General features: G+C 37.7%; 1 protein-coding gene and 1 pseudogene across 11 annotated transcripts in view; one reads left to right on the top strand and one right to left on the bottom strand.

Moving 5' to 3' along the window:
• Positions 1 to 27875, top strand: part of ZDHHC17 (zinc finger DHHC-type palmitoyltransferase 17) — a 248781-nt gene that overhangs the window by 158814 nt on the left and 62092 nt on the right. For all 11 annotated transcript variants that reach the window (XM_032644970.1, XM_032644966.1, XM_032644971.1 and 8 more), the window contains 2 exons: positions 20393 to 20496; positions 26079 to 26201. In XM_032644970.1, the coding sequence (XP_032500861.1) occupies positions 20393 to 20496; positions 26079 to 26201 (227 nt within the window). The remainder of the gene's footprint in view (positions 1 to 20392; positions 20497 to 26078; positions 26202 to 27875) is intronic.
• Positions 11107 to 11467, bottom strand: LOC116760298 (annotated as a pseudogene).

Below are 27875 nucleotides of genomic sequence, written 5' to 3'. Positions count from 1 at the left end.
TCATACTTTTACATGTACCTGTCGACTTATTGAAGAGGCTGTCTTTTTTCCACTGTATATTCCTGCCTCCTTTATCAAAGATAAGGGGACCATATGTGCGTGGGTTTATCTCTGGGCTTTCTGTCGTGTTCCATTGATCTATATATCTGTTTTTGTGCCAGTAGCATACTGTCTTGATTACTGTAGCTTTGTAGTAGAGTCTGAAGTCAGGGAGCCTGATTCCTCCAGCTCCATTTTTCGTTCTCAAAATTGCTTTGGCTATTCGGGGTCTTTTGTGTTCCCATACAAATTGTGAAATTTTTTGTTCTCGTTCTGTGAAAAATGCCAGTGGTAGTTTGATAGGGATTGCACTAAATCTGTAGATTGCTTTGGGTAGTATAGTCATTTCCATAATGTTGATTCTTCCAATCCAAGAATATGGTATATCTCTCCATCTATTTGTATCATCATTAATTTCTTTCATCAGTGTCTTATAATTTTCTGCATACTGGTCTCTTGTCTCCTTAGGTAGGTTTATTCCTAGATACTTTATTCTTCTTGTTGCAGTGGTAAATGGGAGTGTTTTCTTAATTTGTCTTTTGGATTTTTCATCACTAGTGTATAAGAATGCCAGAGATTTCTGTGCATTAATTTTGTATCCTGCTACTTTACCAAATTCATTGATTAGCTCTAGTAGTTTTCTGGTGGCATCTTTAGGATTCTCTATGTATAGTATCATGTCATCTGCACAGTGACAGTTTTACTTCTTTTCCAATTTGGATTCCTTTTATTTCTTTTTCTTCTCTGATTGCTGTGGCTAAAACTTCCAAAACTGTGTTGAATAAGAGTGGTGAGAGTGGGCAGCCTTGTCTTGTTGCTGATCTTAGTGGGAATGGTTTCAGTTTTTCGCCATTGAGGACGATGTTGGCTGTAGGTTTGTCATATATGGGCTTTATTATGTTGTGGAAAGTTCCCTCTGTGCCTACTTTCTGCAGGGTTTTTATCGTAATGGGTGTTGAATTTTGTCAGAAGCTTTCGCTGCATCTATTGAGATGATCATATGGTTTTTCTCCTTCAGTTTGTTAGCATGGTGTATCACTTTGATTTATTTGCATATATTGAAGAATCCTTGCATTCCTGGAATAAACCCCACTTGATCATGGTGTATGATCCTTTTAATGTGCTGTTGGGTTCTGTTTGCTAGTATTTGGTTGAGGATTTTTGCATCTATATTCATCAGTGATATTCGCCTGTAGTTTTCTTTCTTTGTGACTTCTTTTTCTGGTTTTGGTATTAGGGTGATGGTGGCCTCGTAGAATGAGTTTGGGAGTGTTCCTCCCTCTGCTATATTTTGGAAGAGTTTGAGAAGGATAGGTGTTAGCTCTTCTGTAAGTGTTTGATAGAATTCGCCTGTGAAGCCATCTGGTCCTGGGTTTTTGTTTGTTGGAAGATTTTTAATCACAGTTTCTTTTTCAGTGCTTGTGATTGGGCTGTTCATATTTTCTATTTCTTCCTGGTTCAGTCTTGGCAGGTTGTGCATTTCTAAGAATTTGTTGATTTCTTCCAGGTTGTCCATTTTATTGGCATAGGGTTGCTTGTAGTAATCTCTCATAATCCTTTGTATTTCTGCAGTGTCAGTTGTTACTTCTCCTTTTTTTTTTTTTTTTTTTTTTTTTTTTTTTTTTTTATGCGTTACGCGGGCCTCTCACTGCCGTGGCCTCTCCTGCTGCGGAGGACAGGCTCCGGACGCGCAGGCTCAGCGGCCATGGCCCACGGGCCCAGCCGCTCCGCGGCACGTGGGATCCTCCCAGACCGGGGCACGAACCCGCGTCCCCCGCATCGGCAGGCGGACTCTCAACCACTGCGCCACCAGGGAAGCCCTACTTCTCCTTTTTCATTTCTAATTCTATTGATTTGATCTTCTCCCTTTTTTTCTTGATGAGCCTGGCTAATGGTTTATCAATTTTGTTTATCTTCTCAAAGCACCAGGTTTTAGTTTTATTGGTCTTTGCTATCGTTTCCTTCATTTCTTTTTCACTTATCTCTGTTCTGATCTGTAAGATTTGTTTCCTTCTGCTAACTTTGGGGGTTTTTTGTTCTTCTTTCTCTAATTGCTTTCGGTGCAACGTTAGGTTGTTTATTTGAGATGTTTCTTGTTTCTTAAGGTAGGATTGTATTGCTATAAACTTCCCTCTTAGAACTGCTTTTGCTGCATCCCATAGGTTTTGTGGGTCGTTGTGTCTCCTTTGTTATTTGTTTCTAGGTATTTTTTGGTTTCCTCTTTGATTTCTTCAGTGATCACTTCATTATTAAGTAGTGTATTGTTTAGCCTCCATGTGTTTGCATTTCTTACAGATCTTTTCCTGTAATTGATATCTAGTCTCATAGTGTTGTGGTCGGAAAAGATACTTGATACAATTTCAATTTTCTTCAATTTACCGAGGCAAGATTTGTGACCCAAGATATGATCTATCCTGGAGAATGTTCCATGAGCACTTGAGAAAATTGTGTATTCTGTTGTTTTTGGATGGAATATCCTATAAATATCAATTAAGTTTATCTTGTTTAATGTATTATTTAAAGCTTGTGTTTCCTTATTTATTTTCATTTTGGATGATTTGTCCATTGGTGAAAGTGAGGTGTTAAAGTTCCCTACTATGATCGTGTTACTGTTGATTTCCCCTTTTATGGCTGTTAGCATTTGCCTTATGTATTGAGGTGCTCCTATGTTGGGTGCATAAATATTTACAATTGTTATATCTTCTTCTTGGATCAATCTCTTGATCATTATGTAGTGTCCTCCTTTGTCTCTTGTAATCGTCTCTATTTTAAAGTCTATTTTGTCTGATATGAGAATTGCTACTCCAGCTTTCTTTTGATTTTCATTTGCATGGAATATCTTTTTCCATCCCCTCACTTTCAGTCTGTATGTGTCCCTAGGGTCTGAAGTGGGTCTCTTGTAGACAGCATATATATGGCTCTTATTTTTGTATACATTCAGCCAGTCTGTGTCTTTTGGGGGGAGCATTTAATCCTTTTACATTTAAGGTAATTATCAATATGTATGTTCCTATTCCCATTTTCTTAATTGTTTGGGGTTTGTTATTGTAGGTCTTTTCCTTCTCTTGTGTTTCTTGCCTAGAGAAGTTCCTTTAGCATTTATTGTAAAGCTGGTTTGGTGGTGCTGAACTCCCAGCTTTTCCTTGTTTGTAAAGGTTTTAATTTCTCCATCAAATCTGAATGAGATCCCTGCTGGGTAGAGTAATCTTGGTTGTAGGTTTTTCTCCTTCATCACTTAAAATATGTCCTGACACTGCCTTCTGGCTTGCAGTGTTTCTGCTGAAAGATCAGCTGTTAGCCTTATGGGGATTCCCTTGTGTGTTATTTGTTGTTTTTCCCTTGCTGCTTTTAATATGTTTTCTTTGTATTTAATATTTGATAGTTTGATTAATATGTGTCTTGGCATGTTTCTCCTTGGATTTGTCCTGTATGGGACTCTCATGCTTCCTGGACTTTATTAACTATTTCCTTTCCCATATTAGGGAAGTTTTCAACTATAATCTCTTCAAATATTTTCTCAGTCCCTTTCTTTTTCTCTTCGTCTTCTGGGACCCCTATAATTCAAATGTTGGTGCGTTTAATGTTGTCCCAGAGGTCTCTGAGACTGTCCTTACTTCTTTTCATTCTTTTTTCTTTATTCTGCTGTTCAGTAATTATTTCCACTATTTTATCTTCCAGGTCACTTATCCGTTCTTCTGCCTCAGTTATTCTGCTATTGATCCCTTCTAGAGTATTTTTAATTTCATTTTTTGTGTTGTTCATCATTTCTTCTTTCCTCTTTAGTTTTTCTCGGTCCTTGTTAAATGTTTCTTGCATTTTCTCTATTCTATTCCCAAGGTTTTGGATCATCTTTACTATCATTATTCTGAATTCTCTTTCAGGTAGACTGTCTGTTTCCTCTTCATTTGTTAGGTCTGGTGGGTTTTAACTTGCTCCTTCATCTGCTGTGTGTTTTTCTGTCTTTTCATTTTGCTTATCTTACTGTGTTTGGGGTCTCCTTTTCACAGGCTGCAGGTTCGTAGTTCCGGTTGTTTTTGGTGTCTGTCCCCAGTGGCTAAGGTTGGTTCAGTGGGTTGTGTAGGCTTCCTGGTGGAGGGGACTAGTGCCTGTGTTCTGGTGAATGAGGCTGGATCTTGTCTTTCTGGTGGGCAGGTGTACGTCTGGTGGTGTGTTTTGGGGTGTCTGTGGCCTTATTATGGTTTAGGCAACCTCTCTGCTAATGGATGGGGCTGGGTACCTGTCTTGCTAGTTGTTTGGCATAGGGTATCTAGCACTGTAGCTTGCTGGTCGTTGAGTGAAGCTGGGTCTTGGTGTTGAGATGGAGATCTCTGGGAGATTTTTGCCGCTTGATATTACGTGGAGCTGGGGCGTCTCTTGTGGACCAGTGTCCTGAAGTTGGCTCTCCCGTTAGTGGCACAGCCCTGACGCCTGGCTGGAGGACCAGGAGACTGTCCTCCACACGGCTCAGAATAAAAGGGAGAAAAAATATAAAGAAAGAAAGAGAGGGGCGGGGGTAGGCAGGTAGGGAGGGAGGGAAGGAAAGGAAGGAAGGAAGAAGGAAAAAAGGAAAGAAAGAAAAATGATAAAAATAAAATAAAGTTATTAAAATAAAAAATAATTATTAAGAAAAAAATTTTTAGAAATCAACAAACAAACAAAAAAAAAACGGATGGACAGAACCCTAGGACAAATGGTGAAAGCAAAGCTATACAGACAAAATCTCACACAGAAGCATACACATACACGCTCACAAAAAGAGGAAAAGGGGAAAAAATAATCTATCCTGCTACCAAAGTCCACCTCCTCAATTTGGGATGATTTGTTGTCTATTCAGGTATTCCACAGATGCAGGGTACCTCAAGTTGATTGTGGAGCTTTAATCTGCTGGTCCTGAGGCTGCTGGGAGAAATTTCCCTTTCTCTTCTTTGTTCGCACAGCTCCCGGGGTTCAGCTTTGGGTTTGGCCCCGCCTCTGTGTGTAGGTCGCAGGAGGGTGTCTCTTCTTCACTCAGACAGGACAGGGTTAAAGGAGCCGCTGATTCGGGGGCTCTGGCTCACTCAGGCCGGGGGGGAAGGAGGGGCACGGAATGAGGGGCGAGCCTGCGGCGGCAGAGGCCAGCGTGACGTTGCACCAGCCTGAGGTGCGCCGTGCATTCTCCCGGGGAAGTTGTCCCTGGATCACGGGACCCTGGCAGTGGCGGGCTGCACAGGCTCCGGGGAGGGGAGGTGGGGATAGTGACCTGTGCTCGCACACAGGCTTCTTGGTGGCGGCAGCAGCAGCCTTAGCGTCTCATGCCCGTCTCTAGGGTCAGCGCTGATAGCTGCGGCTCGAGCCCGTCTCTGGAGCTCCTTTAAGCAGCGCTCTTAATCTCCTCTCTTCTAGCACTAGGAAACAAAGCGGCAAGAAAAAGTCTCTTGTCTCTTCGGCATCTCCAGACGTTTCCGACTCCCTCCTGGCTAGCCAGCCGTGGTGCACTAACCCCTTAAGGCTTTGTTTACGCGGCCAACCCCAGTCCTCTCTCTGGGATCTAAACTCCAAAGCCCGAGCCTCAGCTCCCAGCCCCCGCCCGTCCCCTGTAATTTTCTTTTTTTGTGATATCTTTGTCTGGTTTTGGTATCAGGGTGATGGTGGCCTCGTAGAACGAATTCGGGAGTGTTTCTCCCTCTGTAATTTTTTGGAAGAGTTTGAGGAGGATAGTGTTAGCTCTTCTCTAAATGTTTGATAGAATTTGCCTGTGAAGCCATCTGGTCCTGGACTTTTGTTTGTTGGAAGATTTTTAATTACAGTTTCAATTTCATTCCTTGTGACAGGTGTGTTTATATATTCTAATTCTTGGAAAATTGTACCTTTCCAAGAATTTGCACATTTCTTTGAGGTTGTCCATTTTATTGGCATATAGTTGCTTGTAGTAGTCTCTTATAATCTGTTGTATTTCTGTGGTGTCAGTTGTGATCTCTCCTTTTTCATTTCTAATTTTACTGATTTGCGTTCTCTCCGTTTTTTTCTTGTTAATTCTGGCTAAGGGTTTATCAATTTTGTTTATCTTCTCAAAGAACCAACTTTTACTTTTATTGATCTTTGCTATTGTTTTCTTCGTTTCTATTTCATTTATTTCTGCTCTGATCTTTATGATTTCTTTCCTACTACTGACTTTGGGTTTTCTTTTTTCTTCTTTCTCTGTTTGCTTTAGGTGTTAGATTGTTAATTTGAGATTTTTCTTGTTTCTTGAGGTGGGATCGAATTGCTATAAACTTCCCTCTTAAAACTGCTTCTGCTGCATCCCATAGGTTGTGGGTCATTTGTATTTTTGTCATTTTTCTGTGTATTTTTTGATTTCTTCAGTGATCTCTTGATTATTTAGTAGCACCCTGTTTAGCCTCCATGTATTTGTGTTTTTTACAGTTTTTTCCCCCTGTAATTGATTTCTAATCTCATAGCGATTATAATCTCAGAAAAGACGCTTGATATGATTTCAGTCTTCTTGAATTTTCCGAGGCTTGATTTGTGACCCAAGATGTGATCTATCCTGGAGAGTGTTCTGTGTGGACTTGAGAAGGAAGTGTATTCTGCTACTTTCAGGTGGAATGTCCTATAATATCAATTAAATCTATCTGGTCCATTGTGTCATTTAAATCTTGTGTTTCTTCATTTATTTTCTGTTTGGCTGATCTGTCCATTGGTGTAAGTGGGGTGTTAAAGTCCCCTACTATTATTGTGTTAATGTCAATTTCCCCGTTTATGGTTGTTAGCATTTGCCTTATGTATTGAGGTGCTCCTGTGTTGGGTGCATAAATACTTATAATTGTTATATCTTCTTGGATTGATCCCTTGATCATTATGTAGTTTAGAATAACCTTGTCTATATACACAAAAAGTCTCTCTGGGATTTTGATAGGAATGGCACTAAACTCATCTGTCAATGTGGGGAGAATTGACATCTTAACCATTTTTAGTCTTCTAATCCATAAATATGATATGTCTGTCTATTTATTTAGATCTTCTTTGATTTCTTTCATCAGTGTTCTGTGTTTTTTAGCATAAAAATACTGTATATGTTTGGTTATGCTTAATTTCTGTCCTCTCATGCCCACTGAAGGCATCTCTCCAGCAGTTCTCTACTCACACTTCTACCTCATCAATTTTTGACTCTACCAAATCATTTCTACTATCAGTCATTTCTCCCATCCTGAAAAACAAGTCTCAAGATGCACATCATGTTTTCCTCGATTCCACTTCTCTTCTGCCTACTGCCCTATTTCTTTGCTCTTTGTATCAAAACTCCTCAAGAGATTTGCCTGTACTTGCTGTTCCCAGCTTCTTTCCTTCCATCTTTTCTTTAATCAGTTCTAGTCTGGCATGTGCTTCTACCTTGGCAAAGCAACACGAAATCTATATTGCTGTATCCAGTGGTTAACTTGTGGTCCTCATCCTTGTTGACTTTTCAGCAGCATTGATACAGTTGATCTACCTAAATTAACTTTTTTCAATTTGCTTCCGGGAAATGCAGGTCAAAACAAGATATAATTTAGTACCCACCAGATTCCTCCAAAATTAAGTCTGGTAAATCTAAGTATAGTGAAAAACTCATACATTGCTAGTGAGAGTATAAGTTGGTGCTGACACCTTGGAAAGCATATTAATGACAGTAAAGTAGAAGATACTCAAAATCTCTTAATCCAGAAGTTCCAATACTAGGTGCTTACCCTAGAGAAACTTTTACAGATGAGACCTGTATAAGATTGTTCATTGCAGTGTGATTTATAGTAGCAAAAAAGTCTCTTAATAGGGGAATGTATGTGGTTTATTCATGTAATGGAATACTGTCTAATAATTTCATTAAATAAACAAGAACTACATGTTTCAGCGTAGGTAAATTCCAAAAAACATAATGTTAAGTGAAAAATACTAAGTATTTTAAGATACAGTTTTGTATAATAGGATGTGAAGTGGGATTTTTTTCTTGTCACCTAAGCATTTTTCTTGGAGCTCAAAATTGAGGACAGTAGTTGACAAAGGAGGCCTGCAGTACAAGCGGAGGTGCTGAACCTGCTGGAAAGTGGCTGTGATTTGTACTGGAACTCTATTACCTCTAGTCTGTACAAGATAAAGAGAGACTTAAGTGGGAGCAAAGGATTCTTGGAAGAGTTATCAACCCAAGAGGGAGTGCTGTAGTGTTTATATTGTCTTCCATGTGGGTTGCAAACAATTTCTCTGAAAGATTGGAGAACTTTTCAGGAGGAAAAATACTTCTCTGGCTGAAAGTCTGCTGGGTTGTGGAAAATAGGCCTCCCTAGGATGCTGTCTGAGTGGAGTGTTAGAGAATTCTTGGAAAAGTGTGATTTGGGTCCCCTGGAATTACTGATGGCCCAGAGACTGGGGGCAGCTGCTGCTTTACTGGGGAGGTGTAAAGGTAAGCGATATATAAAATAGCCGTACAGTGGAAGAGCCAGGACACACAACATCCTCTGTGTGTCCAGTGATGTTGAATTAAAGGTGTTTCCTTCGGGCCAGCCAAACACTTTAGAGGCTAGACAGGCTTGAAAGAAACTTACCAAAGAGAATTGCCTGCTGGGCAGAAGCAACCTCAAAGTTATACCAGTGACATAGGAGCTGAGGACTTTTTAGAGGTAAGCTGAAGAATGTCTCTTCTGCACCAGAGAATGTTACAGAGGGAGGTTCTGTCAAAGAAAACCAGAGATGACAGTAGTTAAAATGGTAAAAATGGATTTCATCCAGGAACCATTGCAATAGGGGAAAGGAGCCCTCACCTCAGTGTACAACTGGGCTCAGTTCTGAGTACAGCAAGGACAATTGGAAATTTATAGCCAACAGGCAGAATGAGGTGGGGGTGATCAGTGGAGGGAAAATACTAAGAGGAGACATCAAGGATAGGGAGATTCTTGCTAAACCAACTTAATAGGATTCTTGCTGAGGGCAAGCCAGGGTGGTCAGATAGCAAGGACAGGAAATTCTCTAAACTGACTTAGCAGGATTCTTGCTAAAGCTGGACTATGCAGTCCCAGTAAGGGTGGGAGCCAAGGTCAAGGCCCATTTGAGAAGAATGATCAGAGGAGTCTGACTGCAGTTTGGTCAAGGAGAGAGTATTGCAGAATTCTCAAAATGCCCCACATGAGGGAGGCAACAGTAGATACTGCCAATGACTGAGGATGTTTGATAGCTGAGAGAAAACTACAAACAGCACCTAGCCTATGTAATATTAACTTTGCCTCTTTACTTCTCACTTTTCCACCTTTATTCGCATCTTCTGGTAAGCAGAATAATGGCTTCCCAAAGATATCAAATCTTAAACCCTGGAACTTGTCCTGTAAGTGTTACCTTATAAGGGAAAAAGAATCTTTACAGGGTTGATTAAATTAAGGGTCTTGTGATGGGGGAGGTCATTCTGGATATCCAGGTGGACCCTAATTGCAATTACACGTATCCTTATAAGAGGGAGGCAGACAGAGATTTGAACACACATACAGAAGGAATAGCCCTTATGAAGCAGACCAGGGAGATTTGAAGATGCTGGCCTCAAATATTGGACTGATGTCACCACAAGCCAAGGTATGCCAGAAGCCACCAGAGCTAGAAGAGGCAAAGAATGGCTTCTCCCCTAGAGCCTCTTTAGAGAGCATGGCTCTGCTGACCCTTTGTGATATTGATGTTTGATTTTGATCTTCCAATCTCCAGAACTGTAATGTAATAAATATGTGTCCTTTTAAAGCACTAAGCTTGTAGAAATCTATTACAGGATCAATAGGGAACTAACACATATACCATCACACAGTACTATAATAATTTGTTTGTGTAGTAGTGAGAACACAGATAACAGGACAGTTGACTCTACCTGAAAGAAACAAGGAAGACTATGGTGACTTTTGAAGTGTGAATTAAAGGATTAGTAAAAGTCTTTCAAACCTGAGATGGGGTGTGCCTTCTGAGTAGAATAGCTAACATGAGCAAAATGGTACTGAGGTTTTTAAAGTACATGACTGTACTTGGAATGGCTGGTATAAATAAACATGTATGATGCTTGGAAGGAAATGATGAATATTAAAGCTGGAAAAAGTAAGGTGGGGCCAGACCATGCGATTTTGTATGACTGCTGAAATGTTCTTCATTTACTCTATATGCATGATTTTAAGGATTTTAAGCAGGGGAGTGATTGGAACAGCAGTGTAGGCAGACCTTTTAAGAGGATATTGTAGAGGCAAGACAGAAAAAGGTGGTCAGGTGGACATTTGTATCTAAATGCAATGTTATTCATTCTCTGGAATGGATTTGAATAAGGATGACTTAACAACTTTATAAATAATGGAGAAACAGTAAGGGCATTGCCTGTTTAAAATGGAAAAAAAATAAGGAAATAAGGATGTACTGTCATTATTTTTTTGTAAAATTGCATTTGATGTTTCTGCCAATGCCATGAAAGGAAAGACAACACTTATTTTCAGATTTGATTGTATTCTTAGACTATTCAAAGAGATCATAAAAAATTAGAGATTATAATTTTAACAATGTGGCTAGATACAAGGTAAATCTGAACATTAGTAGTACTCCCATATACTACTTATAACCAGCTCCAAAATGCAATGAAAATGATTTATATAGGTCCCTGTCTGCATACTACTTACTAGAATAACTCTCAGAGTTATAGTAGTCAGGATAAGCTAGGTTTTGCTGCAGTAGCAACCCTAAAATCTTAGTGGCATACGTGTCAGTGGTTTGCTACACATGCATTATGGCTGCTCTGGGACCCAGACTGATTGATTATCTGCTCTCTGGAACATTGCCAGTTTCCATGGCCGATGAGAAGTGAGAGTGAGGAATTGCATACTGGCTTTTAAAACCTATTCTCTGACAGCAACATGTCTCTTTTATTCATATTCTCTTGGTTAAAGAAAAAAGTCAATCACTTGGACTTACTTAATTTTCCAGGGGCCAAGGACGTACAAAACTACCATGTGCTTGGGAAAAGAACTGGAAATATTTGATGGGTAGCACTAATGATTATGGTAGTATTTTTTTTTAACAACTGATTATCAATTTATTAAAAATGTTGATTTAAGCATCTGCACTGGTGACTTCAGCCTCGACTCCTGGCTCAATACTGATGGAAGTGATCTGCTTGACAATCTCAGAAGGACTGTGCAGGTCAATGAGTCCCTTGTGGATCCTCATCTGGAAAAAATCCCAAGTCTTAGAACCGTCACGACAAGGAGTTTTCCTTGTAGTTATTCTCAGAGTCTTGGTAGGCATCTGAACTGGTCCTTTTCGCTTTGAGATTCTTTTCCTCCGCACCTCTGATCAGGTCAGCACATCCCTCCTCCAAAGACTTCACGTTGTGGCTGGTGAGGGTGATTCTAATGCGGTGAATCGCCACCTCGGGCTCCACTGGAGTCTTTCTGTTATCTTTAAAAGCCATGGATGGCTGTGGCACAGCTTCCTGACTGACTTGTTCCTTGGCGAGAGCGAACAGCGGTAAGTTAGGAGCAGGAGTGGGTGGCCCGAGGTTCTGCTGCAGCGGCGACCCTGTCTTCCTCCAAGTGCTATGGTAGTATTTAAATATAAAAGTCAGGACCAAGGAAAAAAATGTACGTGATTATAAAAGTATAATCCTTGAAATATATCAAAAGCATAGATAACAGCTCTAACAATGGAACAGAAGTGTTTAGATCAGTATGAAAAGGTTAGTATCTAATCTTCACTGTACATAAAAATCAGATTCAAATACATTAAACAAACAAATTTCAGGACCGAAATAGAATAAAATGGCCAAAGGATAGGAACAGGTAATTCTCAAAAGATGAAATAGAATAGGAAAATATATTTAAGGTTGAGAGTTCAAGTATTATCTACTCTATTTAAATTAAGGGATAATTTAAAAACAACACCTAGAGTCAGTGAGTTTATGGAGAAATGGTTAATCAGATATTGGTGATGGGATTATAAATATAGTCCCTTTGCAAAAAACAATTTAGATATTGTATCAAGAGCCATAAGAATATTCATACCCTTTAAGAATCTCTCTCTAGGAATTTACTCCAGTTAACACATTTTTGACCAGAAATGTATTAAGGCCACAGGCGTTAGTCTCTACAAAAATCCCCTGGTCAATAATGGGTTAAAAAGAAGAAATGTTAAATGAGTTAAAGGAAGTATTTTGTTGTAGTGAGGAAAAATCCATCCATTTATTCTTTTTTTTTAAAATTATCCTTTTTCTTGGTTTGTTTCTTAAAATTATTATATAAGTTTAAGGTGTACAGCATTGTAATTCAACATCTGTATACACTACAAACCAGGAGTCTAGTTATAATCTATCACCATACAGTTGACCCCCTTCACCCCTTGCTCACCTCCCCCCAATCTCCTTCTCTTAGGTAAACACTAATCTGTTCTCTGTATCTATGAGTTTTTTTTGTTTTATTTTGTTTTGTTTTTCTAGATTCCACACGCGAGTGAAATCATACAGTATTTGTCTTTCTCCTGACTTATTTTACTTGGCATAATACCCTCAAGGTCTATACATGTTGTTGCAAATGTCAGGATTTCATTCTTTTTAATGGCTGAGTAGTATTCCATTGTGTACGAATATATCACATCTTCTTCATCCCTTTATCCATCGATGGACACCTAGGTTGTTTCCGTGTCTCAGCTATTGTAAATAATGCTGCAGTGAACATAAGAGTGCAGATGTCTTTTTGAATTAGTGTTTTTGTGTTCTTTGGATAAATACCCAGAAGTGAAATAGCTAGGTCATATGGTAGTTCTATTCTTAATTTTTTGAGGAATCCCCATACTATTTTCCATAGTGACTATTCCAATTTACAGTCCCACCAACAGTGTACAAGGGTTCCCTTTTTTTCACATCCTCTCCAACATCTGTTATATCTTGTCGTTTTAATAATAGCCATTCTAAGAGGAAATGTAAAAGGGAAGAATATAAAATATATGAATACTGTGATTACAGACTAAAGATATATAAATATTTGGGCAAATAAAGATTGTATAGCAGTATTGAAGGAAATTTGCAAAATTAGGTTAAATTAAAAAATAACACTTCTTCCTAAAAACACATACTCTAGTCTAATAGTGAAAAAAAACCCCTGACAAATCCCAGTTGAGGGTCATTCTACAAAGTATCTGACTAGTTCTCAAAACTGTCAAAGTCATCAAAAATAAGTTTGAGGAATTGTCATAGCGAAGAAGAGCCTGGGGAGCCATGACCATTTAAATGTAATGCGATACCCTGGATGGAATCCTGGAACAGAAAAAGGACATTACCTAAAAACTAAGGCAATCTGAATAAAGTATAGATCTCAGTTAATAATGTATTAATATTGATTGAATAACAACAAATGTACCATACTAATGTTAGATGTTAATAATAGTGAAAACTGGGTGTGTGGAATATGGGAACTGTGTACTGGTTTTGTAAATCTTAAACTATCCTAAATAAAAATAATCCTAAAAATAAAGTTTTTTCTTTTCTTTCTTTTTCTTTTTTTTTAAGGAGAGGGAGAAAAATATACATATAGGCATTTGTTCATCAAATGTCTGTGGAAGGAAAAAAAGTGTGCCAGATTTATGTATATTGTTACAAGTATGTATATACATATAGATTAATACTAGAAGGAAATGAAGTGAAACCAGTTTTTAGTGAAGCTAGAAGGTGATGAACATTTTCCTAGTCTAAAATTTGTTGGAAGCAAGCAAAGTGACTTTGATAGTTTGGATTGAGACAGTGGTGGTCCTACAGCATAAAGAGAACCTACCTATGCCTCAAGCTGGCCTCTCTTTTTTAAAAGCGAAAATCACATACTGTTAGCCAGGGATTGGGGACCACAGCAGAGCATATAATATAGCAGAGACTTCTTACTTACTGAAAAAATTGATTTGAAATCTTTCCATTATATCACCAAATCATTTTTGTCCAATCTTCCCTTAAAGAGGGTACATCAAATAGATTAGTAAGAAATTCTGCCTTGAGTGTAGTGCCCTTTGCTGACACTATTAATTAAATACGTTTTAAAAGAAAGTTATTTTATAATTTTGTAGTGGCTACTGCTTTTCCTTATCTTTCATTGTTCATTTAGTTATATGTTTAATGCTTATGCTGTCCTCTCATTATATATTCCTTTTTAAAAATCCTTATGGTATTCCTAGAATTTAGTTCATTACTACCTAGGTTTTAAGAAGGTCTCACATTTGGCTCATCAGTTTTGGCTAGGACTTAAAAATGAGTCAATTATGTATAGAGACTTTTTTTCTTTCTTTTTGTCAACAACACTTTATATTGTTTTAGTTTCATCATATACATTTAATGGAATTAAATGTGAGAAGCTCAAAATTATATAATTAAATACAATTAGCTTCTTGATTTAGAGTCCAACCTGTTAGAATGATACCTGACAGCAGACATTTACACAGTGCAAGTTACAGGCATATGGTTAAGCCCTACTGGTTTGCTAATTCACCTGTGTATATTTATGGGTTAATGCACCAAAGGCAGGCAGGTCACATGTGTCTTGTAGGTAACATGTATGTGCCCTAGGATTTTATTGAATTGACTTTGTGCTCTCTCTCTCTCTGTTTGGAAATGCATTTATATTGAGAATTACGGCATCTTTTCATACCTATATTTGCCATTGTATTTTGCCCTCTTTGAATTATCTTCATATTCTTTGCCCATTTTTCAATGTGTTATTACTCATGCTTTTCTCAGAGCTTTTTTTTTTAAAAACATTAGGACTGTTATTACTTATATTCTTATATTTAAATCTTTGACCTGACTGGAAGTTATCTAATATAAGGAGTGAGATGGCAATCTTATAGGAAGAGTCCTTGACTGAGGCTTGGTCCTGCCAGGTAGTCACTTCTCTAGGAAGCCTGGGAAATTGATCTTCACTCTAACTGGTCTTTCATTAAACATTCAGGTAAGTCCTAGAGCTGTTTTGAACAAGTTACTTAGACCTGGTGAGCACCAGACATACGGTCAGAGTCTCCAGAACAGTCAGGAGAGTCCAGAGTGGCACAAAGGCTCCCCAGAACAGGAGGGTGCATGCTTCTCTCACCAGGAGAATAGTATAGGCATCTACCTGTATGTTCTCATGGGATGTGTTGCTGACCTGGGAAGCTTCCACCTGGGAGCATGCTGCTCTGAATTCTGCTTTGTGTGGCCCTGCTTTTTCAGACAAGTTTCAGCATCATATGCCATTAAAGAAACTATATCCTTGGCTGTATTTGTTAGCGTCTTTCTACCAAGCACATCACTCTTCTGTGTTGGAGCCTGTTGAATTTTTTTTTTATCCCAGATGGCTAGCCAGTTGTCCATTTATACCATTTACTGAATAATATGTCTTTCCCTCCTGATTCTAATTCTCATTCTTCAAGCTCTATTCCACTACCCTATTTATCACTGCAGTACTCCTATTTTTTCTTTAGTTTGCTTTCTGATGTATTGTAATTAATGGCAGGGCAAGTCCCTGCCCTTACCCTTCTTTCTGAATATTCCTGAACTTACTCTTGCATGTTTGTTCTTTCAGATAAACTCTACCATAGAACCGATTCTTGGAGCACCTTTTCTTATAGAGCTCTTATTAAACATCTATATTTGGTTGGTAATAAAGTACTGTGCCATAGAGCAGGGGTCCGCAACCTTTTTGGCACCGGGGACCGGTTTCGTGGAAGACAGTTTTTCCATGGCCTGGTGGGGGGATGGTTCAGGCAGTAATGCAGCGATGGGGGTGGCAGATGGAGCTTCACTCCCTCGCCCACCGCTCTCCACCTCCTGTGTGGCCCAGTTCCGTAGCAGTCCGCAGCCCGGGGCTTGGAGACCCCTGCCATAGAGGATTCTTTGATCAGTGCTGCCTCCCTCTTTTTTTTTTTTTTTTTTTTTGCGGTACGCGGGCCTCTCACTGTTGTGGCCTCTCCCGTTGCGGAGCACAGGCTCCGGATGCGCAGGCTCAGCGGCCACGGCTCACGGGCCCAGCCGCTCCGCGGCATGTGGGATCTTCCCGGACCGGGTCACGAACCCGTGTCCCCTGCATCGGCAGGCGGACTCTCAACCACTGCGCCACCAGGGAAGCCCCCTCTTTGTTTTAAATGAATGTAAACTAAAGATTAATAGGTCTAGTATTTTTTAAAAGTTAACTAGATTGTATTAACTAGATTGCACACAGACACTTGCTCACTAGTTTATTGGTTATATAATTCCATCCAGGCATGTGAATAAACACATATTATAAACACGCATCTTGATATGCCATCCAGAGTTTGCCTGTATCTGCCGTATAAGTTTGAGTTTTATCGTATTGATTTCTCTTAGCAGCAGTGTATGGCAGCTGAGCTTGTCCCAGCTCTTCTCCTTCCTGTCTGCTACTTGAGCAGCGGGTTTTGGAGGTGCTTTCTCTCCTTCTAGTTCTCTTCAGCAGCTCCTAGGGCTATAAAAACCTTTGGCTGTCAATTTAGGTACCTTAAGGATCCTTCCAGTGGCTGTAATTTCTTTATTCCAATATATAAAATCATTGTATGTTAGCCTTAGAAGGGATCTTGGAGGACTTCTAATCTAGTGGTTTTTAAACTTTTAAAAAGGAGCTAAATCTTTTTTTTTTATTATTAAAGAAATATTATGTAAAGCCCCAGTATCTAAAAAGAGGCTAAATAACAAAGTGCTTTGTTTAAGAAGGGAGTGAATTGAGTGGAGCTGAAACTATCAAGCTCTTTGATGCCCTGATGTTGGTCCTTGAGGCACCTGGGTAGAACTCTAAGCTGATCTTATTCATCCTCCTCTTTTTACAGATGAGGGACCTGAATCCTACCATAGTTAATTGCCTTGCCGGGTTGTAGCCTAGGTAAGAGAATGGCAGACTTTCAATTCATTAGCCTCTCAGTCAAGGACTTTTTCTATTATACCATGCTGCTTCTAATGGAATTACTGCATTCTTAAAAGTTACAATGACCTACGTATGTATTTTTTAATTAGTATTACTTTCCTTGGCAGAGATATCAATTAAATTGCATCTTGGTTCCCATTAAAATCAAGGAAAAATTATAGGATTTTAGTGTCATTAAATATTTATACGTTGAAAATTTATCTGATGTATAATAGCAAATTTATAATTAAAAAATTAATATAATCTATACACTTATAGGATACATTTATTTACATTAACACGCTATTTTTTATTTTATGTTTTTAAAGTTTAAAAATCACAACTGTTATTCCTAGGCCTAGTGATAGTGGTGGTTATCTTGATAGAGAGTGTTGTCATTTGTCAGATTGGCAGGGTACTAGTTCTAGAGGTGAATCAGTTTCCAATGTGATTAAAAGTGAGAAAAAGAATTTAAGCCCATGTTATTAATTTTTTTTTTTTTGCGGTACGCGGGCCTCTCACTGTTGTGGCCTCTCCTGTTGCGGAACACAGGCTCCGGACGTGCAGGCTCAGCGGCCGTGGCTCACGGGCCCAGCCGCTCCGCGGGGCATGTGGGATCTTCCCGGACCAGGGCACGAGCCTGTGTCCCCTACATCGGCAGGCGGACTCTCAACCACTGCGCTACCAGGGAAGCCCCGTGTTATTAATTAAAAAAAAAAAATAGTACAACAGGTTGGAGATTTGCTTAAACACCATTTCCTCTACCTTTTTAGTGGGAATAACTGTACCTCTTGAAAATTACTCTAAGGATATATGTAAAGCCATCTTTAAAAAAAATCATATTTCCTTTACTAAAAAGTAGAAGTAAACAAATAAAAACCATATAATTGTGATAAAACAAATGCATTTAATTTTTAAATGTTACTGGAAAAAAAGTCTGATTTCTAGTACATTGGAAGATCACATTTGGCACTGTCAGTGGGGCAAAATGGACAGTAGATAAACTGAGAATACAGTTTAATCATTATATATAATAGGTCTCTGGGGATAAAAATAAAACTAAAATCACATGAAAGCATTACAGTAGTAAGCTTTAAAAAGAGATTTTTTTTAATTTAATGAATATTTGTTATTTGCCTCTAAAAGCAACCTATTTGTCCTTAGTAAAAAATAATAGCAGTTTGCCCTAGCAGATTTTTATATTGAAATAGTTTTTAAAGTTATATTATTACTTTTTGGCCCTCATGTTATCTTTATTTAAGTTTTAACTTAGCTCTTGCTTCTAATCTTTGACTTATGTTTCTTATCTACTTTGTCCTTCCATTTTGGACTATAAAGACCTTGAGGGCAAGAGACCATATTTGTTATTTGCATATTGGTTTGCAGTACTGCTTCAAGCCACAGTGGAGCCTGACACAAAAGGAAAATGAGCAATACTAGTGCTGTCTATATTTTAAATCTTTATGTTTAGGATTTGTTTTGTTTTGATTTTTAAAAGATTTAAAAAATCTTGATAATTGAGTTTTTTGGCACTCTCTTAAACTTTGCACTAGCTTTATCCTGTCCTGGCTTGGGGTCCCAGTACATTGTAGAGGACTTTGTTTATAGCAGACTTTCAGTACATGTTTTGTTGGACATTTTATTCCATTCTGCTTGTAAACTATGGCCAGGTTTTTATTTTCCTTCAGATGTCTTATGGACCTATAGAAAAAGTTAGAATTGAAAGTTTAAAAGGTTATTTTCCTTATGGTAGGGGAGAATAATATCAGAAAAAATTTAGAAAAAAAGGAAGTGCTACTGATCTGAGAAATGTCTTTCTTTTAACTTGCTCCACTGAATATAGAGCATAGAGAAGTTGAGAACTGGAGTTCAGTGGAGAAATTAAATAGAACAGTTTTAAAAAATTAAATTGGGTAAGTCTTATGTATTGGTTAGCTTCATCAATTATTCAGAGTGTTGTATACACCCAATATACTATACCTGCTTGTGTTCATATTTAACCAGTTCTATTTTTTTTTTTTTTTTTTTCGGTATGTGGGCCTCTCACTGCTGTGGCCTCTCCCGCTGCGGAGCACAGGCTCAGCGGCCATGGCTCATGGGCCCAGCTGCCCCGCGGCATGTGGGATCCTCCCGGACCGGGGCACGAACCCGTGTCCCCTACATCGTTAGGTGGACTCTCAACCACTGCGCCACCAGGGAAGCCCAACCAGTTCTATTTTAATGGAGTCCAAGAACAATCTCTCAAAAAAATCACTTAGTAAATTATATGCAGTATGTGTAACATGTTGTGAATCTCGGCTTAAGACTGATGTCTATTTTCTTTCTTCTGCAAATGTGGATTTATGATTATTACGGTGGTATTTTAATATTGGTGGTGGCATTTTCATAAGGAAAGGTTATATACTAAGCTGAATTTGCTTTTGTGAAACTTTTAAATTCCCTATTGTTGAAAATATTCAGTAATATTGTTGATAGTCTTCTAAATGTATGGTTCAAACCAATCAGTATTGGAATTTTCCACATAGATTAAATGGCTAGAGTGAGCTAAAGATAATAGACTTTTTTCTCCAATGAAATACCATAAATTTGTATTATTAAATATCAGTGGCTAAGAGAGAATGAATTGTTGTAAGGATTTAATTCTCTCCAAATATCTTGTTATGCCTTATCCTTTCATTTATGTGTGTGTGCCTGTAAGAGAAAAATATCAGAATCATAGAAATTTGAACGGATGGTAGTAGAACCAAACATGCTCAATTTTTCTGTTTTCATATAAAAGAAGTAATTGTATCTTAGTGCTATATTGAGGAAGCTGACTATGCATAACAAATTTTGTATTTTAAATAGAAAATTGCACATAGCATATAAGTTTTAAATGGATGTAATATTCTATAAAGCTGTTTAATTAAATTTTTATATAAACATTAGTTTCTTTAAGGCATTTTTAGAACTACTCAAGCAGATTTATATTTTATTAGAATGCCCTGTTGTTCGTTATTCACCTAATAGTAGATGCCTTAACAAGCCCTCAGCATGAAGGAGTATAAGAAAAGGTGATATCTGAGAATAATACACCTGGGTTCCTTTTTTAGGACCTTAGTCTTTATTTGGCATGTGATGAAAGTTTTGAAGTAGAGTGTTAGCGCTAGGGGGTTATGCTGGAACAGTAGAAAAATTGGTCTGAGAGAATGAGAGTTGATTTGATGAAGAAGTAGAGTTCTGTAGAGCTAAAGATGAATTTCAGTTACTGATTTGTCACTGATTTACAGTTTTATAGCTTTTCTGTTTTGAGACTGTGTGTAAGGGGTAGATCTGTTTGAACATGCTTTTTCTCCAAAGGGTACAGACTTCAGCATAAGGTTAAACTTAATCTTTTAAATAACAAACATCAGCACAAAAGCAATAGTAAAATACTGAAATATTTTCATACTTCATTTCTCAATTCTTATCTCTATGTAATTTTTTTTCTTCAACAGGAAATCAAACCTCAAAGCCATTATAGCCATGGATATGGTGAACCCCTTGGGCGGAAAACTCATATTGATGATTATAGCACGTGGGACATAGTTAAGGCTACACAGTAAGTTTTTTGTTGCAGTTGTTTTCTTCTTTGACATCTGTATTTTAAGGGAAATTTACATTTCTTTCTCTTTTTGATATTCTCTATTTGATAATTCTGTACTTGGTGAGACATTGTTTTCATACTTTCCTTTAGTTCTTTGTACAGATTTAAAATAGCTGATTTAAAGTCTTTGTCTAGTAAGTCCAATGTCTGCGATTCTTCAGGAACAGTTTCTATTAATTGCTACCCCCTGCTCCCCATGGGTTATACTTTTTTGCTCTTCTGCATGTCTTATAATTTTTTGTTGAAAACTGGACTGTTCAAATAATGTAACATGGCAGTTCTGGGTATCAGGTTCTGCAGGGTTTGTTGTTGTTTGTAACATTTCTGAACTAATTCTATAAAGTCTGTATCTTTGTCATGTGTGCCCAGTGAAGTCTCTACTTGGTTAGTTAGTGGTCAGAGACTTCTTAAATCCCTAAAACCAGTAAGTCTTGATCTTTGTCAAGGAACTCTTCGTGCAAGTGCAAGTTGAGACACTCAGCACTCAGCCAGGCAGCTTACAGCTCTGCCTTAGCCTTCACTTTCTGCTTGCAAAGAACCTCAAGGTCAATCAGAAGTGAGAGCTTAGGGCCTTCTCCAGTCTTTGTTGAACATGTGCATGGCCTTCTAGCTTCCCAGGAATATGTCTGAGCTTTTCAAGCCCCTGTGGATATCTCATTCCTCAGCTTTTGCTTAAGCTTTTTGATTTGTCTGTTGTTTGTCCCAACTGCTTTCCATCCTCTCAAACAACTGTTACGTTAAAACATTTGACAAACATCCCAGAAAGGAGGTTTTTTTTTTTTTTTTTTTTTGTTAGAAAGGAGGTTTTAATGAGTTTGGGTGAGGTCTAATAGATAAGCCTTTCAAGTAGACTCTTCCAGGGAACCACCATATAGGTGAAATAATGACTCCTCTTTGAGAATGAGGCTTTGAAGGAACTCCATTCCTATTCTGCTCACTCTGCTATCAGTACCAGGAATACAACTTATTTTTCAACGCTGCTGGGGAGCAGAGGATGGGACTGTGGTATTTTAAAACACCACAGTCCTCTGTTCTTCCTGAAATTCAGCTGTTTTTCTTGACTAAAGATCCCTTGGATTGCTGAAAGCCTTTTGTTAACTTTTCCAGAGTTCTGAAAACGTTGATACTGCCAGTTTTTTCATTACTTTTGTGGAGAGGCAAACTTTTGGAAGTCCTTAGTCCACTGTCACCCTACTTTCCTGAATGTTGTATGTAGTCAAAAATCAAAGCACATTGTCCCAACTATATTTAGCAAACAAATTATACTGCTCTACATTCGTTTTTCCTTTTGAGACTTTGCTCCTATTAATATATTCTTTCTCTCCTTTGTCATTAATGTGTCTCACCCTAATGCATGATTTCCATCAGCAAATACACTGCAGCATCTTTCATGTTAAGAAAAAAAACAACCACCTTTCTTTATTCCTCAAATACCCTTCTAATTATGCTTTTTCTTGAAAAGTATCTATGTGTGCTGTCTGTAATTTCTACCTTTTAAAACATTTATTTAAATTTTAAAACCTTTCAATCCTACAGATAAGTATAGAGAAGAATATAACTGTCAGATTAAGCAGATGCTAACATTTTGCTGTAATTGCTGCAGGTTGCTCAGCATGCTCTCTTCCTTATCTCCTCAAGGAAACCTCTCTTGAAATTGCTGTGAATCATTCTCATGAACATTCCTGTACATGTCTACAAACATCTGTAAACAAAATATGCTATTGTAATGTATGCTTAACATTTACATCAGTTGTATTCTACACTACATATCCTTTTGCAGTTTGCTTTTTAAAAACAAACAAAAAAACTATGTAGCTTTTGTGATTTATCAGTGTTGGTAAATTAGGACCTAATCTGTCCTGTTTAACTGCTTTGTAGTATTCTATCATTCCTTATTGAGGTATACTTTAAATCGTTTCTACTATTTCATTATTTCAAGCATCGCATCAGTGAATGTCTCACTTACCTGTTCCCCTGTGCACATAAACAAAAGTTCTTCTAGGGTAGACAACTCAAGTGGAACTTCTGGCTTGTTCAGTGTGTTCTTTTTCAGCTTTACCAGTTCTTGCCAAATGGTTTTCCAAAGTGGCTGTGCCAATTTATACCCCCATCTGCAGGAAATGAGTTCTTTTTCCACTGCATTTTTGCTCAGTTCTAGTTTTGTCACACTTACTAGTCATTGTCAGTTTGATAGCTGTGAAATGGTTTTTCTCTCTTTTGATTGGCCTTTCTCTGATTACAAATGATATTGAATATATTTTCTATGTTTATTGGCCATTTGGGTTTCTTCCTGTGTGAATTAACCATTTTAAATATACCTATTTTGAGTTCTTTTGTCTTTCTATAATTAGTTTGTAAAAGTTCTTTATGTATTTTGATGGAGTCTGCAAAGAAGTTAGTGAGACCTGTGTCCCTTTAATGTCCTCCAAGAGTCCCATCTGCCATTCTCCCAGCCCCTTCCCGCCCCTAGTCATGCAGCTCATGATTAAGTACTCCTCTTCAGTGTATCCAAACTCATATTTTTTTCCTGTAACAATGTGCTGGATCTTCTCTGGAAACCTGCACTTCCAGAAAGGCTCTGTCATCTGTGGTGACTGTGAAAGACAGTGGGGACTGGGGCTACCAGATGGTGGCTGAGAGGGGCTGGAGCCAGTTCGTGGGCCACTGCAGGGTCCACAGCTAGGAACAGGTCTGTATGCCTGGTACCCAATGCATGGGTGGGTGAGACTCTCCCAGCTCTCTTGGCCGATGGTGCTGGATCCCATAGTGCCCACAGAGGTCCATGGATAGAGGCTGAATTATTATTGTTGGCGGGGGCACAAAACGATGAATGTCTTCTTCCACCATGATGGTGATGTCACTCTGCGGTCCATTTCTAAATACTCTTTTTTTCTTCCATTTAATCTTGTATAGTACCACATTGTTTTAATTATTTCGTAGTCTTCAAAATTGTCTCAGCTATTCTTGGTCTTTTACTCTCACAAATGAATTTTAGGGCTCTACTTGGGACATTCATGAGATATTCATTTGGGGTTTTAATTAGAATTTCATTAAATTTGCAGATAATTTTGGGGGAAATTAGGGTATATATTTCTTTAGGTCTTACTTTAACGTCTTTCATTAATTAACCTTATTTACAGTAAGAGTAGTATAATTAAATATGCTTCCTCATTATTTTAGATAGTTTAATATTTTATGTTACAGTAGTATGGAAATCTGATCCTAAATTTATTTTATTTAGATACTTTGTTTTCATGATTTTTTGGCTGAAAAAAAGATAAATCTCACAAAGATACATGATTCCCTAATGGAAGAATTACAACACATGCTGCATTTATTAAGTTACAGTAATTACTTTTCAGTACTATTCACTAAGTAAAGATTTTACTAAACTTTACCTTGTAAATGTACATTTTCTGATGATAGTTCTTGCAAACTAATCAGGTTTTGACATTTTTGTAATTACAGCAAATGCGTTCACACATGTTAGAAAATTGTTTTAGTGTGCCCACATAAGAATGTTTTTACAGTTGTTGTATAAGATCTTTCAGAAACTATATTGCATAATGATAGAAACATTCTCCCGTTGCGGAGCACAGGCTCCGGACGCGCAGGCTCAGCGGCCATGGCTCACAGGCCCAGCTGGTCCGCGGCACGTGGGATCTTCCCAGACCAGGGCGCGAACCCGTGTCCCCTGCATCGGCAGGCGGACTCTCAACCACTACACCACCAGTGAAGCCCCAAACATACAATTTAAAAAAAATATTCTCTTTATAGTAGGTGTTTTTCTGAAATGAAAGTAGTTAAGTTTCTCACTGTGTCTGAAATAACCTCTTTGCCTTGAAGGGGAACAGACTGTCTTTACCTTTCTTAAGAATACAGTGGACCACTGAACAGAACAAGTTTGAACAGCTTGGATACACTTAAATGCGAATTTTTTTCAACAAATACATACTATAGTATTAAACAGTCTGCAGTTGGTCTAATCCACAGATGCGGAACTGCAGATATGGAGGGCCAGCCGTAAAGTTTTATGTGGATTTTTGACTGCGGGAGGGCTGGCGCCCGTAACCCCCATGTTGTCCAAGGGTCAACTGTATATGGTTGATAGCATACCAGTCACAGTTCTTTGCCATCGCTACCTGTGCTCTGCTCCCCAAAAAAGCCAGCAGATTTGAAACACTTGTCTTTTTTGTTAAAAGGAAAATGCTTACTCACTTTTAAATGTTAGGAAAGTAACCAGCGATTCTCAGTATAGTTAAAAAGATTTTTATCATCTCTTGTCTCATTCAAAGTGTGAGGTAGATTCTGCTCTTTAAGGTAGTATGCCTAGTTCACTTAACTGGGCACATGTAAACAATTTTCTGACAAAGAACAAAGAGCTGAAGGAACTTCTGTCATCTCCTGTGAATTTTGGAACTCTTGCTCTTCCCTTAGGTTGATTTACCTTGTGCGTGCGTGTGTGTGTGTGTGTGTGTGTACGTGTACACATGTAGTACAGAGCCATTGCAGGGCAGCATTGAAGGCTGTATTAAATATTAGTGCAGCTTAATTTCTTTCTCTATTAGCTAAGACACGAATACAGTTTTAATATTGGCTTCTAATGTTCCTTTATTAGGCCACCTTTCCCCCAACCTCACCCTGTGGTATACCTCCTCATTTTGGAGACCACTTTAAGAAATTACAAATATAGTTAAAGCTCATTTAATTTGTTTTTGTGTCTCGTATTTCCAAGGATCCAGTATTTTGCTTAGGATGAAGTTGATGGTTTTTGAGGCTCCATGATGGATTCTTGGTGGTTTGTTGTACTGTTCTTTTCATTTTTGCTTATGCTTGAAAATTTCCATAATACAAAGTTTTAAAAAATATATATGCTGCCACAGAATGACCAAAAACAGAAAGGGAGGTAAAGGTCAAGCTCTCTGCGTGCACCTTTCTCCTTTATTAAGCATGAACGTCTTTCCTCGAATTCTCCCAGTAGACTTTCTCTTATGTCTCATTGGCTTGAACGCACAGGACTCCTGCACCTGCCCTGCCCCCACCCCTACACTTCCTTTCTTATTTGCCTTAGGAATTTTGAGGCTAAATTTGTAAATAAAGAATCCTGAGGTTGTAAGACATCCTTTTTTCTCAATGCTGTTCTAAATCATTAATAAACTCTTTGTTACTGCTTCTTTATGATTTAATATTTTTTAACATAGCTGTATGTATTTTTATAAGATGCCTTAAGTGTTTTGTAGAATAGGTGGTGATATTAAGAAAAACAAATAGCTGATAGACATTTTATTTATGTTATCCTTTTCTCTTCCACTTCATGAGTTATTACATTCTTATAGATGAAAAATGTTTAATTATAAAATGGGTTAGTAATGAAAACTGTTGGAATATTGATATCTTTAAAGTAACATTTTATATTGAGAAAGCCATTTTAATTTCCAGGTTTCAAAATGGAGCATTAGTTTCTTCTGGAAATGCTATTTTCATCTTTAAATTTCTTGTCAAATAGTGGTAACAATCACGTTTTCTTTCTTTTCAAGATATGGAATATATGAACGCTGCCGAGAATTGGTGGAAGCAGGTTATGATGTACGGCAACCAGACAAAGAAAATGTTACGCTCCTCCATTGGGCTGCCATCAATAACAGAATAGATTTAGTCAAGTAAGCATTTCTATATTTTTAAGTAATTAGTTATTACTATAAAATTATTAGAAATAATTATAAAATATATAATTTCTAAAATTCATAGCTTTTAAAATATAGATTCTGTGTACTTTTTTCCTGAAAAAAATTGTTTTTAACATATATCGAATGCTTATTATGTGACAGATACTATGCTGAGTGCTTTTCCATGTATATTTCCTTAAATCTTGAAGTAACCCTGTGTGAAAAATAACAATTTTTACTGCTGTCCTAATGATGTGGAAACTGAAGCATAAAGAGGTTAAATATGCTACCAGTGACATACAACTGATAACGGTTGGAGTCTGGACTTTAACTCAGGCAGTCTAACTTATAGCTTACATTCTAAATATGAATTCTACAGGTAAAAGCTACAAAAGGAAAGAGAAGTTAATAATAGCAGGTAATAATAAACTAATTTCACACCAGCATAAATGAAGAATACTTTATATACTCAGTATAAATTATTTTTATTACTTACTGTTCATCTGCTTGTTCAGTAATAATAAGAGGTGGTTAGATAAGCAGGAGTCACGATGATAAGGAAGTGTTAGTAAATCTGGCTAAAATAGTCTCTGGCAATTTGGATATAAGATTTTTAGGTAGAGACATGAATCTGAAATGAACTGCTTGCAGGTGTGCCTTTTAAGTACAGCGTACAGAGTCTAGAGACAAATAGGATGTTAATATCAGGTAAAAGAATTTGCACTTAAGAGTACTAAAGAAAGATTAAACAAGTAATAACTAACGCATTGAAATTCATGAATCACTTTCTTCCAGAGAGCGTATTTCCATTTTATTTGCTCCTTTTTTCCCTTCTTGTATTTCTAACCTTTCCTCTGCCTGCAGTATGGGTCTCTTGATGTCTAAGTTCTGTTTTGTTTGTCAGAAAATGTTTTTATTTCATCTTCATTTGTGAAGGAAAGTTTCACATGGTATAGAAATCTAGGTTGGCCGCTCTTTTAATTTTATTTTTGTTTTTTACCCATTGAGAATATCATCCCACTGTTTTCTGGCTTCTGTTACTATTGAGAAGTCAGTCTAAGTATTACACTTTTAAAGGCTTTTTTTTCTTTCTTTTTTCTGGCCGCTTTTAAGATTTTTTTTCTTTGTTTCTAGTTTTCTGCAGTTTCATGATGATGTTTCTAGGTGTGGATTTCTTTTATTTACCCTGAATAAGATTGCAAGAAATTCTTGATTCTGTGGATTAATGTTTTCATCAGTTCTGGAAAACCTCAGCCATTATTTCTTCAAACATTGCTTCTGCCCCATTCTCTTTTTGCTCTCCTGGAACGCCAGTTAAATGTATGTTTGACCTTTTCATTGTATGCTGTGTCTCTTATCCTCTCTTCTGTGTGTACTGTCCTTTTCTTCTCTGCTTCATTCTGGAAACTTCTGACTTCCAGTTCATTTATTCTCTATGTGTAATCTGCTGTTAAATCAATTCAATGAGTTCCAATTTTGTTTATGTTGTAGTTCTAGAATTTTAATTTTTTTTAAACTTGCATTATTTGATTCATTTGTTGCTGTACTTTTCCATCTTGTCTTATACTTGAAAATATAGTTATTATATAAACTGTGTCTGAGAAGATAGCATTGGGAGTCTGTGTGGGTCTGTATCTGTTATATTATTCCTTTGTGTGCCTGACTATC

The sequence above is a fragment of the Phocoena sinus genome, chromosome 10 (genome assembly GCF_008692025.1).
Source record: "Phocoena sinus isolate mPhoSin1 chromosome 10, mPhoSin1.pri, whole genome shotgun sequence".
In the NCBI taxonomy this organism is placed as follows: Eukaryota; Metazoa; Chordata; class Mammalia; order Artiodactyla; family Phocoenidae; genus Phocoena; species Phocoena sinus.
Note: the sequence above shows the minus strand (reverse complement) of the source record. Positions and strands in the feature narration are given on the sequence as shown.